The 17,298-nt window shown below is 49.2% G+C and overlaps 1 protein-coding gene across 9 annotated transcripts in view; it reads left to right on the forward strand.

Annotated features, from left to right (window-relative positions):
* RYR1 (ryanodine receptor 1) overlaps window positions 1-17,298 on the forward strand; it is a 144,960-nt gene that overhangs the window by 3,271 nt on the left and 124,391 nt on the right. For 8 of the 9 annotated variants that reach the window (XM_080644317.1, XM_080644321.1, XM_080644319.1 and 5 more), the window contains exons 2-16: window positions 2,996-3,115; window positions 4,066-4,170; window positions 5,196-5,270; window positions 5,357-5,435; window positions 5,778-5,890; window positions 6,216-6,309; window positions 7,397-7,490; window positions 7,643-7,717; window positions 8,184-8,340; window positions 8,464-8,628; window positions 10,415-10,536; window positions 11,023-11,218; window positions 15,874-16,009; window positions 16,091-16,186; window positions 16,271-16,389. In XM_080644317.1, the coding sequence (XP_080500443.1) occupies window positions 2,996-3,115; window positions 4,066-4,170; window positions 5,196-5,270; window positions 5,357-5,435; window positions 5,778-5,890; window positions 6,216-6,309; window positions 7,397-7,490; window positions 7,643-7,717; window positions 8,184-8,340; window positions 8,464-8,628; window positions 10,415-10,536; window positions 11,023-11,218; window positions 15,874-16,009; window positions 16,091-16,186; window positions 16,271-16,389 (1,746 nt within the window). The remainder of the gene's footprint in view (window positions 1-2,995; window positions 3,116-4,065; window positions 4,171-5,195; window positions 5,271-5,356; window positions 5,436-5,777; window positions 5,891-6,215; window positions 6,310-7,396; window positions 7,491-7,642; window positions 7,718-8,183; window positions 8,341-8,463; window positions 8,629-10,414; window positions 10,537-11,022; window positions 11,219-15,873; window positions 16,010-16,090; window positions 16,187-16,270; window positions 16,390-17,298) is intronic. The other variant, XM_080644320.1, reaches the window with a different exon arrangement.

The raw sequence follows: 17,298 nt of genomic DNA on the forward strand, positions 1-17,298 counted from the left end.
GCCCGCAGACTGAAGGGTCCCCAGGTTTGATTCTGGTCAAGGGCACATATCTTGGTTGTAGGCTCAATTGGGGTACATGTGGAAGGCAATCAATCAATGTGTCTCTCTCACATTGATGTTTCTCTCTCTGTTTATCCCCCCACCTTCCACTCTCTCTAAAAATCAATGAAAAAATATCCTGGGGTGAGGATTAACAACAACAACAAAAAACAACAAACAAACAAACCACACACACACGCACACGCACACGCACACGCACACACACACGCACACGCACGCACAAATAATGGGGACAAAAAATCTGTACCATAAGGGTCCCAGGGGTCTGTGCAGCTCTCTCTCTGAGCTCCTCTCTCCCACTCTCCCTTTGTTCCTGCTACCACCATCCTATCCCCCTTGCTCTTCCTCAACACCCTCGGCCCCCTCCAGCCACAGGCCTTTGAACAGGTTGCCCCTTCTTCCCCCAGAGACCATCAGGCCTGATTCCTTCTCATTATTTGGATAAGGTTTATGGTTTGGGATAAAGTATTAGGCTCAGCTCAAATGTCACCTCCTTGGAGAGGCTGTCACTTCATCCCCTCACTGATGTCATCCCTACTCCAAAAGCCACTCTCTTACATCACCCTGGGAATTTTTTCCATTACACTTATCACTGACATTTAAATTATGAACCTATTCACCTGTTTATTGTGTCTGCCCCAAAGGATGTCAGCTCCATGAGGGCGGGGTCTGTCTGCTTTAGTTGATGCTCTATATCAGCCTTGGGCAAACTACGGCCCGCGGGCCGGATCCGGCTGTTCTATCCGGTTCTCTTGCTCTCCCCTCCGCTCCTTTACTTTGAATTTATATTAGTTTACACAAACACTCCATCCATGCTTTTGTTCCGGCCCTCCGGTCCAGTTTAAGAACCCATTGTGGCCCTCGAGTCAAAAAGTTTGCCCACCCCTGCTCTATATACTAGTACAGTTTCTAGATCAGTGCCTGGCAACCACAGATGCTCAATAGTTGTCTGTCAAATGAACATAAAGCCCCGAGCATAAGGCCTAGCAGACAGCAGTACTTAATAACGCAAGCTATATGATTCCCATGAATGCACAAGTGCCGGGATGTCCTGGTTTGGGATTACAGGACAGAAAAGTTGTGGAGCCTCCTTGCCAACAGGCCCGCCCACCCTCCCTCCTCTTGCGCTGGATAGACAGACTGAGGGCTGCCTGTGTGGGTCAAAGCCCAGGACTGGAACACGTTTGTGTGATATGCTGGAAGGGCTGGAGACTGTGCAACCTCAGGCAGGATGCCTGAGCTCCTTGAATCTGTTTCCTCAGCTACAAGATGGAATAACCACTGCCTTCCTCAGCAGATAAGAGCTGTGGTCGCCATCATTTTTGATTGAGATCTCTATCAGTGAAAACACTGAGCACTCCCCATGGATACTGTACTAGATATAAAGGTAGATGTGGACTACTATAGTCATGTATGGAGAGGTGGTCTAGTGTTCTAAGAGTGTGACATACAGAGTTGGGATCAAGTACCAACTATGCCATATGACAGCTGTGTTACTTCAGGCAAGTTGCTTCACCTCTCTGGACCTCAGTTTCCAAAGGTTCACATAATAAGACTTACTTTACAGGGTTGTTGTGAGGAATCAATGAGTTAACTTCTTGGAATGGGACCCACCACATGAAAATGCGTCTATTTTACTTAAAATTTTAATTAATAATCTTGAAATCATTTCAAACTTAGAGAAAAGTTGCAGGGTTAGTTCAAAGAATTCCCATATGGCCTTCAGTCATTTTCCTTAAATGTGAAGATTTGGCATATTTGCTTCCCCTCCCCCCACTCTCTCCATATTTTTTTCCTGAACTGTTGTAGCTGTTTTAGGGTAAGTTGTGAACATGATACCCTTAACCCCTAAATACTGTAGTACCTGTTTCCTAAAACACAAGGGCCGTCTCTTACAAATCACACTACAGTTATCAAAATCAGGAAAATTAGTATTGCGATGATACCATTAGCTAATTCACAGTCCTTATTCAACTTTGACCAGTTGCTGAAACACCAACTTTTGTGGCATTTCCCCTCCATCCAGGATCTAGTCCAGGCTTTGGCATCACATTCATTAGAAAGCACTCCTTAAAGGATAGCTTTTAAAAAATATATATTTTTATTGATTTCAGAGGGGAATGGAGAGGGAGAGAGAGAAATATCAATGATGAGAGAGAATCACTGATTGGCTGCCTCCTGCATGCCTCCTCCTGGGGATTGAGCCTGAAACCCTTGACCGGAATTGAACCTGGGACCCTTCAGTCCGCAGGGCAATGCTCTACCCACTGAGCCAAACCGGCTAGGGCAATGGCTTTTTGTGTGTGTGTGTAATTATTATTTCTTTTTTCAGAAAAAGGAAGGGAGAGAGAGAAACACTGATGAGAGAAACATCTATCAGTTGCCTCTGGCATGCACCCAAATTGGGGATTAAACCCTCAACCCTGGGTTTGGGCCCTGATGAGGAGTAGAACCCATTACCTTTTGGTGTACTGCACTATGCTCCAACCAACTGAGCCACACCGGCCAGGGCAACAATTTTGTGTATTAAGGCAATATACAAAAGAGAAATTAAAGGAGGCTGAGCTTAAAAGCCATTGAACTTGATGTGTTCAGACTTTCCACCCTCCAATGGCTCACCTTGAAGACCCCACCTGGGAGGCCTCTGGAGCCAGCTAGACTGAGGCTCAAATCCCAGCTCCTCCTTTTAGTGGTGTGGTCTTGGACAGGCCATGTCTCCTCTTTGAGCCTCAGTTTCCTATATTAAAATGGGATGACACTAGCTCCTATTTCATGGGGATATTAGAAGTATGTTTAGCGTTCAGTACGGGCACCTACTTTATTGCAAGGTGGGTATCTCTTTCATGGGGACAAGGGTGGGGTGAGTGGCATGGTATGCAGTGTCTGTGGGGTGAGGGTGGGTGCCAGGGAGCCCTAAACCCCCATTCCTTCCCAGGACGATGAGGTGGTCCTACAGTGCAGTGCCACCGTGCTCAAGGAGCAGCTTAAACTCTGCCTGGCAGCCGAGGGCTTTGGCAACCGCCTCTGCTTCCTGGAGCCTACCAGCAATGCCCAGGTCAGCACGGGAGCGAGGGCAGGGGCCAGGGGAAGAGGGAGTCTGAAGGGACACAGAATCTGTGGCCCAAAGAAGGGTGGTCTGGAAATCTGAAGAGGGGGTGCTGATGGGGAGAAAATGGAGGGGGCTAAGAGGAAAAAAGGGCTAGGGTTTAAAGAGGGAGGGACCAGGGTCTTAGGAGGCAGGAGTCTGAGGTGGCAGAGGGCCTTGGATCTGATGTGACAGGGCCTGGAGGGACAGGAGGATGCTAGCAGGGAACTGAGGTGGGGGTGGGGGTGGGGGTTGAGGCTGAGAGGTGGAGGGTGCCTGGGGTCTGAGGGTGAGGTGGACTCAGGTCTGAGAGAGGAGGTGACCTAGGGGATGGGGTGAAGGCTGGGAAAGGGAGGGGACATAGCATCTGATGGGGAAAAGGGCCAGGGTCTGCAGGGGGCAGAGAGCCTTGGGTCCAAGCAGGAGGGTGTCTAAGAGTCGATGTAACAGGTGGGAGACTGAGGGGGTGGCTACGGGTGCCCTCCTGTGATTTTGAAGCAATGTTCACAGTGTCCATGCAAGAGGCAGGAACTGGGCTGCACTGTGACAGCAGGAGGCAGGCCTCCCTCTGGGGTTGGAGAGATTTGAGTTACCTGCAGGGGAAGCGGAGGAGCCCTGGAGTTGGGCGGATGCAGTGTGTCTGAGGATGGAGGCGTTTTCCGAGATTAGGTGGGGTGTGGGGTGCCTGAGCAGGAGGGTAGCGTGGAAGCTTCTGTGGGGTTCAGGTGTTTGAGGGAGGAGGCACAGCAGAAGTGTTTTCTGTGATATTGGTGAGGATTCAGGGTGTCTGAAGCAGGAGGCAGAGGGCAGGGCTTCTTGGAGGGTTGGGATTGAGACTGGGTGTCCATATTTAGAGGGGCAAGGGGTATGCCAGATCTTTGGGCCTGCAGGCCCCCTGCTCACATCTCACCTCCCTCCAGAATGTGCCCCCCGATCTGGCCATCTGTTGCTTTGTCCTGGAGCAGTCGCTGTCCGTCCGAGCCCTGCAGGAGATGCTGGCCAACACTGTGGAGGCCGGTGTGGAGGTGAGGCTCCCCTGAGCCGATGGGTGACCAGGATGGGTGGGAGGACATGGGCTTCATTTACCATCTGCTCTTCTTCCTCTCTCTGACCCACCTCCACAGGCCCTCAATTTGGATAAGTGGGTAGGTCTGGCCTTGGGTGTCACCTGTCCTTCCCACCTCTTCTGAGCCCGATCTGCCTCTTGGGCTCACGTCCTGCATTTGAGGCTGGGGCTATGTACCCCAGAACAGGCCAGGAAAGAAGGAAGGAAAGAAGGAAGGAAGGAAGGAAAGGGATGGGGGCTTCTGAACCCCCTGTTCCCACCGCCTGCTACTTCCTCCTCTTTCCCATCCTTTCCCTGACCCTGATCCCAGCTCTTCTCTGCATGGGACCTCTTCCCTCCCCTCTCTTATCCCAAGTGTGGGTCCCCTCTGGTCCAGGAGTGGGTCTGCCATGTGATCATGTGGTCCCATCACATGGCCCCCTCAGAGCATGGGCATGAAAGAGCTGGGATGGAAGGCCTGGTGCCATTGAATGACGGGGTGTCACCCCTCAAGAGGGACGGAGTCTCCTTGAGGCAGTACAGAGCAGGTCTCTGTGGGTGATGTTCAAATCTTTAACAACTGGCAGGACTGTACCAGTGCACACCAGCTGCCGCCAGCCATGATGCGACAGGTTAGAGTAGAAGGAGCTGAGGTCCATGGAACATGAGATGCTGGGGCTTCCTGGAGTGTCCTCGGTACCTAGAGGAGGGGTCCAGCCTCCGAGTGACTCTTGGCCTAGTTAACAAGGTGAAGGAGGCAGGGAGGACAGAGAGGGCTTTGGGGAATATAAAACACTCCATCCACAGGCTTCTCAGAGACAGAGCCCCCACTTTCATGGGTAGGGAAACTGAGTCAAAGAATCTGCTACTGGTCTGAGTGGAGGCTTCCTTGCATCCAGGTGTGAGCATGGTATTTTATGGGGATCCTATTCCCACCTGGTATAGGCCAGATGTATTGGAGATCTGTTCTCACTCTGTGCCCTCATTCCCCCACACCCCCTGTAGTCATCCCAGGGCGGAGGACACAGGACACTCCTGTATGGCCATGCCATCCTGCTCCGGCATGCACACAGCAGCATGGTGAGTGCATCAGCAAGAGGGCAAGGGCAGGGGGCAGGGAGTGCAGTGCCTTCCAGGAGGAGGCTGACCCCGCTCTATGACCCTAGTATCTGAGCTGCCTCACTACTTCCCGCTCCATGACCGACAAGCTGGCCTTCGACGTGGGACTGCAGGAGGATGCAACAGGTGGAGGAGCTGGAGGGAGCAGGGTGTGATAGGGACAGGACAGGCAGGAAGTTGGGGTGCAGATCTACAGAATTATGGGGTAGACATGGAAATGCTCTGGGGGTAACGAGGACTTTGGGGCAGAGAGTCTCTGGGTGCGAATGGACAAATTTGGATGGGGAGACTTGGGCAAGCATGGGGGAATCGTAGGCAGAGGATCTGAGGGCAGGAAGAGGAAACTGAGGCAGAGTTGGTGGCAGCAGTAGGAGAATTTGGGGCATAAGGCTTGGAAGGCTCAGGACTGGGAAGACCTTGGGAAGAGAATTCTGGGCAGCCATCATCCTGAGAATCCTGCCCCCATAGGCGAAGCCTGTTGGTGGACGATGCACCCAGCCTCCAAGCAGAGGTCCGAAGGAGAAAAGGTTCGCGTTGGGGATGACCTCATCCTCGTTAGTGTCTCCTCTGAGCGCTACCTGGTGAGCAACCCCACCCCCTCGTGGCTACTACTGCCCCCGGGGCTGGAGGCACGTGGGATCCACCCCATCTCCTATCACAGGTTAGCCTCGTCTCTGGCCCCAAGGTCCTGACTCCCAATTTCCAGGTTCCTGACCTTTGACATTCAATTCCTGGTTTCTGACACCCCATCTCCTGACTCCATCATGGTTTCCTGATCTGTGACCTCTAATGTTCTGTCTTTCATCTGCTGGTTTCCTGGCTTCCACCTCTGGGTTTTGGCTTCTGCCTCTGGAACTATTGGCCCATCACCATTGTCTCTGACCATCACCTCCTGGTTGCCTTCAGCACTTGTCAACAGCCAGTGGGGAGCTCCAAGTCGATGCCTCCTTCATGCAAACATTGTGGAACATGAATCCCATCTCCTCTGGCTGTGAAGAGGGTGAGGACTCCCATAATTCCAGACCCTAAACTGAGACCCCCAACATAGACTTCCCACATTGCCTCTCAGATATGCCCAAACAGAACCTTGTAAACTCAGACCCCAAACTATGACCCTCACAATTAGATCTCCAACTGACCCCAAATCCAGAACTCAGGATGAGACTCCCAAACTCAGACCCAAAATATTGGTCCCCAAAGCTGACATGCCAAACTTGGGTCCTGGAGGCCAGACCCCTAAACTCAGATCCAAGCTTAGAACATCAAATTTGGAGCTTATTCTCAACCCTAAGCCTCAGATGACTAGCACAAGCAGCATGTGACCTCAACCCCCAAACCCAGACCCCCAAATTCAAACCCTGATCCCCAAACCAAAACCCCTCATTCAGACTCTAAACCAGAGCTAACCAACCTCAGACCTCCACTTTAACTTCATATCTCCAAAATCATCTCCCAGATTCAGACCCCCATGCTAAGACCCCAAAGCATGGCCCCCAACTTTGACTCCAACTCTGACACCCCAAACCTCAGAGCCCCAAGCCAGACTCAAGCTGAGACTCAAAGGACAGATTCCAAAACTCAGGCCTGAAGTTTGAATCTCAGATTCACCAACTTCCAATTGCAAAGCTCAGACTTACAAACCTAAACTATAACTTCAGACCCTAAACCTCAGCTACCAGCCTCAGACCTTCAAAATCACACACAAATTTCAGATCCCAACTTCAGAGCCAACCATCACACTTCTAAACCCAAAACCCAGACCAAACCCTGGAACTTGGACCCCAATATCAGGGAGCATGAGACCCAAATCTCTAACCCTAATCTCAAATATCCAAACTCAGACCCCAGCTCTGTACACCCGACCCTCAACCTGAGACCCCAAATCATATCCCTCTACTTCAGACCTCAAACTTAGCCTAAATCTCAGACTACACTTCCTACCCTGAAACTCAGGTCTTTAACTGCAGACCCCCAACCCAGGCCCCAGCCTCCCCCGGGCGTTAAACAGGCCCCTGAACTCCCCTTTGGTTCCCGGGCTTGTCTGGGGCTCCAGCCCACAGTGATCATCTTTCCTGGCTCGTCTGCAGGCTATGTGACTGGGGGCCACGTCCTCCGCCTCTTCCATGGACACATGGATGAGTGTCTGACCATTTCCCCCGCTGACAGTGATGACCAGCGCAGGTCTGGATGGGGGACAAGAGTGCATGGGGTTTCAGGGTGGGGGCAGGGAGGAGTGCAAAGGTCAGTTGGGGGGCTGGGGCCCTATGGGTAGGGGTCAAATTCTGGGGGACTGGAACCTGAACGCCTGACCTCACTCTCTTCCATGTCCCCAGGCTTGTCCACTATGAGGGGGGAGCTGTGTGTACCCATGCCCGCTCCCTCTGGAGACTGGAGCCTCTGAGAATCAGGTGGGGGCATTGGGTTGAGCTGGGGGAGGGGACTGGGTCTGGGGGGACAAGAGGGGAAAACTAAGGAAGAGACTGGAGAGTTTTGAGGGGAAATCTGGGGAGCCCAAGAGGGCAATGAAGTCCTCAGGGTCCTAGAATCCTGGAGGAAAAGGAGGTCTTGGGGGTTGTGGGGGTGCTGAGGGAGAGGTCAGAGGGTTCTGAGTGAAAATGTGGGGAGTGGAGAGGGATAAGATGACAGGTCTGGGAAAACTGGGGGCACTAGAGACATCTGGGGAGCCAAGAGGAAGCTGTGAAGGCCTGAGAGGAGATGATTAGGGTTCCTGAAGGGGGATTGCGGGTTCTAGGAAAGATTTGAGGAAAGTTTGGGGCATCCTGGAAAGGGGCTTGAGGAGGTTTGAACTAAGACCATGGTCTCCATGGGAGGATCAGGGCTGGTCTCTGACCATCTTGCCCTCACCCACCACAGCTGGAGTGGGAGCCACCTTCGCTGGGGCCAGCCGCTTCGCATCCGCCATGTCACCACGGGGCGGTACTTGGCACTCACCGAGGATCAGGGTCTGGTGGTGGTTGATGCCAGCAAGGCCCACACCAAGGCTACCTCCTTCTGCTTCCGCATCTCCAAGGTTGGTGGGGTCAGAGTGCCCTCCCTCACCTGGAGCCCCAAATTCCATCTCAGCAGTCTCTCTGTGGGGCTCCCCTACTAACTGCACAGCAGAGGAGCTAACCTCTGTCCCCTGCCCCTGCAGGAGAAACTGGATGTGGCCCCCAAGCGGGACGTGGAAGGCATGGGTCCCCCTGAGATCAAGTATGGGGAGTCGCTGTGCTTTGTGCAGCATGTGGCCTCAGGCCTGTGGCTCACCTATGCCGCTCCGGACCCCAAGGCTCTGCGGCTCGGAGTGCTCAAGAAGAAGGTGGGCACCTGGCAAGGAGAGAAAGGAGACGGGGTGTGGGGTGAGGGGGGTTCATGCTTGAGCCTTCAAAATATCAGGGGTTTGAAGACAGGATGAGAGAAAGACGCAGGCTGAGAGAGAAACCAAGATTGAGAAAGAGGAAAAAATGAAGAGAAATATATATTGTTAATACACATGGAGAAGAAGAGAGAGGGAAATATAGAGACAGAGAAAGGCATAGATAAAAACAATATGGAGACAGAAAAATAGAGAAAGACAGAGATGGAAAAGACAGAGAGTGACAAGCAGACGGAGAATGACATTCAACAAATTAATGAGTATCCAAGTTGTTTTGGATGTGTGTGTGTGTGTGTGTGTGTGTGTGTGTGTGTGTGTAAATATAGGCCAGCTATAGAGACTTGTTCCCAGCCCCCACCCCACCATTGCTCAGAACTGGTGAATAAACTGCTTTTAATGAAGTATATAGCTATATAACTGAAGAGAGGGAAAGCTACTTTTGACAGAGGGAAGAACATGTGTAAAGGTTGGAATGAGGTTGGTTAGTTGCAATAACAGGAAGAAAATCCAGTTTGGCTAGAGCAGAGTGAGCGAGGGGCAAGTAGAGGGGCAGGTGAGGACAGAGAGGAGATGGGAGCAGACCATGTAGGGCCTTGTGGTAATGGGGAGGGTCCTGGCTTTTATTTTTTTTTTTTAATATGGAACGCTTCACGAATTTGCTTGTCATCCTTGCGCAGGGGCCATGCTAATCTTCTCTGTATCGTTCCAATTTTAGTATATGTGCTGCCGAAGCGAGCACCTGGCTTTTACTTTTACCTTGCATGAGATGGAGCCACAGAGTGTTCTGGTTCCTTAGCTGCTTTCAGGAACAGATTGTGTGTGGTGGAGTTGGGGTGCAGAGCTGGAGTAGAAAGACCGGGAGGAGATTGCTGGTAGGGTATAGGTAGTAGATGACAGGGGACAGGACAGGGTGGGGACTGTGGAGTGGGGAAACATGGTGGATTCTGGTTGGATTTTGAGGGTTGAGCCAACAGGATTTTCTGACAGATTGGGTATTGGGAAGAGAGAGATAGGAGTTGGGGGTGATGCTATGATTTTTACCCTGAGCAACCAAAAGGATGGAAGTGCCATTAACCAAGTTAGGGACAGTCAAATGTCAGCTCATGAGGACAGGGATCTAAAGTTTTAGCTCCAATGTCTATAACAGAGTCACTCAATAAAGACTTGCTGAGTGAATGAGTGGGAAGACTAGGGAGGCACCTGTTTGCAAAAAGAACAAGGTTTGTCATTGAAATCATGAGTGGAGGAGTCACAGCCACGGGACTAGAGGTCAGCTCAGGGGAAAGCTGGCACTGTGATGGCTGTATTCACAGAAGGTGCCAGGCATTCTGTCTGGGACATATTAAGTTTGGGGAGCTGCTATAGTGCTCTGATGGGGCAATGTTAAGGCATTAGTAGATACAAGTGGAGGGCGTCTGGCCTGGAGACAGACATGAAAGAGACAGAGAAAGACAGAGAAGGAGAGACAGGGAAAATGAGACCAAAGTGTGCAATAGAGGTAAGATATAGATAAGGAGAGAGAGACAAAGATGAACAGATAGAAAAAAAGAGGGACAAAGACAGAGAGAGACAGAGATGAAAGGGAAAAGACAGAATGAAAGACAGAATCAGATAAAGAGGGATGGCAGGGGAGGACTGGCAGAGAGATTTGGTGGATGAAGCAGGCAGCTTTGGGCTAGAATCTAGGGAGCAAGGCCCCCTCCTGACTTCTCTGTCCTCCCACCGCCAGGCCATGCTGCACCAGGAAGGCCACATGGATGACGCTCTGTCACTGACCCGCTGCCAGCAGGAGGAGTCCCAGGCTGCCCGCATGATCTACAGCACTGCTGGCCTGTACAACCAGTTCATCAAGTGAGCGACCTGCCCACTCTGCCCGTGTGCCAGGCCATACCTTGACCCCCATGCTCCTGGCGTTCAGGCACCTGACCCCATTAATCTCTACCTCTGACATCCACATCCCTGCTAACATTCACATGACCACTAACCTCTAAACTCTTGACCTTTATATACTTGGTCCCTAATCTGATTGAGTTGAACATTTCTGATCATCACCTTTCAAACCCGACACCCAGGCCCTTGACCTGGACCTCCCAATTCCGACTCCTGTTTCCACTGTCCCTGTGCCTACTACACAGGCATAAGTCCTAGTTCCAGCTCTGCCCTTGGCCACGTGTAACCTCAGTCAAGGCCCTTCTTTGTCTTTCTGCATATCCGTCTCCCTCTCTGTTAAAGAGGTGTGTCTGTGGGAGTCCTGCAGGGACGGGGGTAGGGGGACTCCAGAGTGCCACACCCATGGTCAGCACTCAGCCCCTGGCGAACTAGTGCGCGATCCCACAGGGGCCTGGACAGCTTCAGCGGGAAGCCGCGGGGCTCGGGGCCGCCGGCTGGCACCGCGCTGCCCATCGAGGGCGTCGTCCTGAGCCTGCAGGACCTCATCGGCTACTTCGAGCCGCCCTCCGAGGAGCTGCAGCACGAGGAGAAGCAAAGCAAGCTGCGCAGCTTGCGCAACCGGCAGAGTCTCTTTCAAGAGGAGGTGCGGGCGCAGGGCGGGCCTGTGGTCGCCGTAGGCGTGGCCCGAAGGCGGGCGCGGGACCTCGAGGGCGGGGTCTCCGGCGGAGCGGGGGCGGGGTCCCGTGCGAGCGGGCGGGAGGGGCTGACCTTGTTCTCTCACCGGGAAGGAGGGGCCGGGCCTTTGGAGAAGGCCTGAGAAGTCCGAGGATAAAGGCTCAGAGGCTGCGGACTCAGGGGTGGTGTCTGTGGGGGCGCGGCCTGTGGGGTGAGAGGATGGAACCGGTGGGGCGTGGGGGCGGATCAGGGGCAGAGGTGGGTCTTTGGGAGACTGGGAGGGCAGTGTAGGGCGGAAACTCAGATGGGGTCAGGGCTAGGAGTTTGGGTTATGAGAGCCCGAGGAGAAGAGATGTGGGGTCTGAGTGGGAAGGGCTGAGCAGAGTGGGAGGAGGGGGCTGGACAAAGGTTGGGCGTCTGATACATGGTGATGGGGATGTATGTTCATTCAAAGGTTGACAACTTGGTCCCCCTCCTCTCCAGGGGTTCCCAGGCTGATGGGGGAGGCAGACATAGAAATAATAATAATAACAATAATAAAACTTACTTATGGAGTAGAGTTAGGATATGCAGAGCTTGAACAGTGCCAGTAACTAGTAGATGCTATATAAAAATGTTAGTGGTTATTTTACCTTGAATTTAGCCCTCGCTATGTATTAAGAGCGCTATGTACAAGACATCTTCTAATAACTCCATGGGGGATTGTAATTCCTGTATTACAGATGGGTCAGTGAAGGGCAACAAATATGCCAGGGGATGTGGCTGTCAACAAAACAGACAAAATGTCCATCCTTACGGAGTTGACATGGAGGAGGATAGATGATCAATAAAATAAGAAAATTATTCTTTGGCCAGGTAGCTCAGTTGGTTAGAGCATCATCCCGATACACAAAGGTTATGGGTTTAATCCCCAGGCAGGGCACATACAAGAATCAATCAATGCATAAGGAACAACAAATCGATGTGTTTTTCCTTCTCTCTCCCTTCCTCTCTAAAATAAATAAATACATAAAATAAAAAATGTATATGGTATGGTGGCAAGGGCTAAGGAGAAAAATAAAGCAGGACAGCAGTAGGCAGTGCTGGGAGTGGTGCAATTAAAATACAGTAGAGTGCTCAAGGCAGGTGACCTGAACGAAGGGAGGCAGCCATGTGCATACCTGGAGGAGCTAGTGGCAGAGCCAGTCTATGTGACTCCAGCGTGGTTATGCTCTGAATCACAATGCACTGCCTCTCTTATATAGATAAAACAGTTGTCATAGCAGCATTACTTGTAACAGCCTAAAACTAGAAACAGCTCAAATATCCACCACTAGAATGGATCCACAAATGTGTCATATCCATAAATGGATATGGATACACTCAGCAATGAAAATGAACAAACGAAATGATAGCTGCAACAATGTTCTTGGATCTTAAACTATAACATTGAGCAAAAGAATCCACGTACAAAAGAATACTTTCTGTATATTCCAAGTTCAAATACAGGCAAAAGTCAATTAGAAAATTAAGGAAAGGATTTTCATGAAAGTCAGGATGATGGTTTATCCCTAGCAGCAAGGATTGTGTAATCAGAAAGGGCATCCAGGCGACTTCTGGCTGGCTGGCAATGTTCTCTTTCTTGGCCTGGGTCATGATTCCACAGCTATTCTTTTTTTTTAAATATATTTTATTGATTTTTTACAGAGAGGAAGGAAGAGGGATAGATAGTCAGAAACATCGATGAGAGAGAAACATCGATCAGCTGCCTCTTGCACACCTCCTACTGGGGATGTGCCCGCAACCAAGTTACATGCCCTTGACCGGAATCGAACCTGGGACCTTTCAGTCCGCAGGCTGACGCTCTATCCACTGAGCCAAACCGGTTTTGGCTCCACAGCTATTCTTGATATTGGTTTGGTAAAACATATACTTTGGTCTTTGTTATTCACAGATTCTGTATTTTCAATTTGCCTACTTGCTAAAGTTTATTTGTATTACCCTAATCAATACTAGAGCACATGTGTGGCCATGTGCAGAGTGGTAAAAAATTTCAGTCACATGTAGCCAGCTGAGGTGGAACAAGGCTATGCTCCACTTTCATCTCCTTTTTTAAAAAATCCTCACTCCAGAATATGTTTTTTAAACCGATTTTTAGAGGGAGAGAGGGAGAGAAACATCTATTGGTTGCCTCCACTATGAACCTGCAACCCCGCAACCTTTTGGTGTACGGGGCAATGCTCCAACCAACCAAGCCACACTGGCCAGGGCACACGCTGTTTTCTTGTTTCATGTCTCATATTATAAACAAGTGTCCTTTTTGTCACATATTTGGTGCCATATTTTTTTGCATTTTTGTTGATTTTGCTGCTTAAAATGGGCCCTAAGTGTAGTGTTGAAGTGCTGTCTCATGTTCCTAAGCACAAGAAATCTGGGAGGTGCCTTACTGAGAAAATGCATGTTAGATGAGCTTTATTCAGGTATGAGTTATTGTTGACTCTTAATGTTAATGAATCAATAATATATATTAAATCAGTGTTTTTATTTTTTTCATTTTTTTATTGTTTAAAGTATTACAAATAGTAGTACATATGTCTCCTTTTCCCCCCCATTGACCTTCCCCCGGCCTCCCTTACCCCCCGGCACATGCCCTCACCTCCCCCCGCCACTGTCTTGCGTCCACTGGTTATGCTTATATGCATGCATTCAAGTCCTTCGGTTGATCTCTTACCTCCCCTCCCCAGGCTTCCCACTGTAATTTGACAGTCTGTTCAATGCTTCTCTGCCTCTGTATCTATTTTTGTTCATCAGTTTATGTTGTTCATAATTCCATAAATGAGTGAGATCATGTGGTATTTTTCTTTCACTGCCTGGCTTATTTCACTTAGCATAATGCTCTCCAGTTCTATCCATGTTGTTGCAAATGGTAAGAATTCCTTCTTTTTTATAGCAGCGAAGTATTCCATTGTGTAGATGTACCATAGTTTTCTAATCCACTCATCTGCTGATGGGCATTTAGGCTGTTTCCAAATCTTAGCTATTGTAAATTGTGCTGCTATGAACATAGGGGTGCATATATCCTTTCTGATTGGTGTTTCTGTTTTCTTAGGATATATTCCTAGAAGTGGTATTACTGGGTCAAATGGCAGTTCCATTTTTAAATTTTTGAGGAAACACCATACTGTTTTTCACAATGGCTGCACCAGTCTGCATTCCCACCAGCAGTGAAGGAGGGTTCCTTTTTCTCCTCATCCTCTCCAGCACTTGTCGTTTGTTGATTTGTTGATGATAGTCATTCTGACAGGTGTGAGGTGGTACCTCATTGTTGTTTTGATTTGCATCTCTCAGATGATTAGTGACTTTGAGCATGTTTTCATATGTCTCTTGGCTTTCTGAATGTCCTCTTTCAAAAAGTGTCTATTTAGGTCCTTTGCCCATTTTTTGGTTGGATTGTTTATCTTCCTTTTGTTAAGTTGTATGAGTTCCCTGTAAACATTGGAGATTAAACCCTTATCAGAAATAACATTGGCAAATATGTTCTCCCATGCAGTGGGCTTTCTTATTGTTTTGTTGATGGTTTCTTTTGCTGTGCAGAAGCTTTTTATTTTGATGTAGTCCCATTTGTTTATTTTCTCCTTAGTCTCTCTTGCCCTAGGATCTGTGTCTGTAAAGATATTGCTATGACATATGTCTGCAATTTTGCTGCCTATGGAGTCTTGCAGGATTTTTATGGTTTCCTGTCTTACATTCAAGTCCTTTAGCCATTTTGAGTTTGTTTTTGTGTATGGTGTAAGTTGCTGATCTAGTTTCATTTTTTTGCATGTATCTGACCAAATTTCCCAGCACCATTTATTAAAGAGACTGTGTTGACTCCATTGTATGCTCTTGTCTCCATTGTCAAATGTTAATTGAGTATAATGGTTTGGGTCAATTTCTGGGTTCTCTATTCTGTTCCATTGGTCTATATGTCTGTTCTTGTGCCAGTACCAGGCAGTTTTCAGAACTGTGGCTTGGTAATATAGCTTGATGTTTGGTATTGTGATAAATCAGTGTTTTTAAACAGAAATGCACATAAAACAAGAGAGTATGAAATTGTTGGTACTAAATAGAGGAACTGCCTGTATTTCCCCTGGGAGTCATGGTTCAGGATTTGCTAACTCAGTGTTCATGGGGACTTTACAGAACCCAAATATCATGAGTAACAATTGACTGTATATGTCTTATGTGCTTTTCTATGTGTCTGTTATAATTCACAATAAAAAAGACAGAAGATTAAAATATAAAACAACAAAATCTCTCTTATGGTCAGTGTGGCAAGTGAACTGGGCCAACTGGGACCAGGAGTGGGGTGCTTGGAAGTGAAAAGGATGGAAAGAAAACTATAGGAAAGAGAAGCACAAATTCAGTCCTGATGCTAATAAGGCTGTATTATGTTGGGGACAGAGACACAGAAGACAGGACTGATCTGGGGAGCCAAGAAGGAGAGGGGGTGATGGGAGTGAAGGGGGACATGGAGCTATTGTGCTGGTGTAGATCTGGGAACTCACAGTCACTAGCTGTTGAAGAAATATAAATTAGTAAATCCAAGAAAGGCAAGGAAGGACGACTTGGAACTCCTGGGTGACCCTTGTTTCCCCACCTCAGGGGATGCTCTCCCTGGTCTTGAATTGCATTGACCGCCTAAATGTCTACACCACCGCTGCTCACTTCGCAGAATTTGCTGGGGAGGAGGCCGCCGAGTCCTGGAAAGAGATCGTGAACCTGCTCTATGAACTCCTGGGTAAAGGGGCCTAGTTATGACTTCCCCTGGAACTCCACAGGTCCCAGTACTGTTTGGTCTAACCTATCTCTCCACCTTCAGCCTCTCTGATCCGTGGCAATCGTACCAACTGTGCCCTCTTCTCCACCAATTTGGATTGGTTGGTCAGCAAGCTGGATAGGCTGGAAGCCTCATCTGGTAGGAGAGCTCATGGGAAGAGACAGGGGTTTGGGGGAGGGAAGGGCCACAGCCACCTCACCTCTCATTCTGCTAACCATGCAGGAATCCTAGAGGTGCTGTACTGTGTCCTGATTGAGAGTCCTGAAGTCTTAAATATCATCCAAGAGAACCACATCAAGTCCATCATCTCCCTTCTGGACAAGCATGGGAGGAACCACAAGGTCAGCCCTCACCCCTGACTTCTCATCCCCTTAACTCTGAACCCTGGCCCCACGGCCCCAGAACTCTCCACTACTCTCCCTCCCCTCCCTCATCTTATCTCTTACCTGGATTCCTCTTCCATATGCTTCCATCTCTTTAAAAAATATATTTTTATTGATTTCAGAGAGGGAGAGAGAGATAGAAACATCAATGATGAAAGAGAACCATTGATCAGCTGCCTCCTACACACCCCCTACTGGGGATTGAGCCCACAACCCGGACATGTGCCCTTGGCTGGAATCAAACCTGGGACCCTTCAGTCCCCATGCCGACACTCTATCCACTGAGACAAATTGGCTATGGCCCATATGCTTCCATCTTAACATAAGGCCTCTAACTCATAGTTCTGAAATGGATTTGGGGCCATACATGTGCTTCATTAGATCTATGAAATGCTTTTTAAATTTCCTATAATTTTCCAATTTTATAGTCTTTGATTCGGTGCATACACACTCTCCACTTTGCCACAGGTCCTACCTGCATTATTTCTAACCACATCACAGATTTACATTACCCATCCGGGAACTCACAGTCACTAGCTGTTGAAGAAATATAAATTAGTAAATCCAAGAAAGGCAAGGAAGGGAGGGCCTGGAACTCCTGTGGTGACCCCTTGTTTTTCCCACCTCAGGGGATGCTCTCCCTGGTCCTGAATTGCTTTGACTGCCTAAATGTCTACACCACCACAGCTCACTTTGCAGAATTTGCCGGGGAGGAGGCAGACACTAGTTTGCAACCCCTGCTAATCTCAAATCTCACCCTGACCCCTGCGCTCTCTCACTAATATAATACTTTCACTCTTTCCCTGACTTTTTCCTTCTAACATCTTACTTCAGACACTCATTTCTTACATTGCTGATGCTTTATCC

This window comes from Plecotus auritus (genome assembly GCF_963455305.1).
Source record: "Plecotus auritus genome assembly, chromosome: 10".
Classification (NCBI taxonomy): Eukaryota; Metazoa; Chordata; class Mammalia; order Chiroptera; family Vespertilionidae; genus Plecotus; species Plecotus auritus.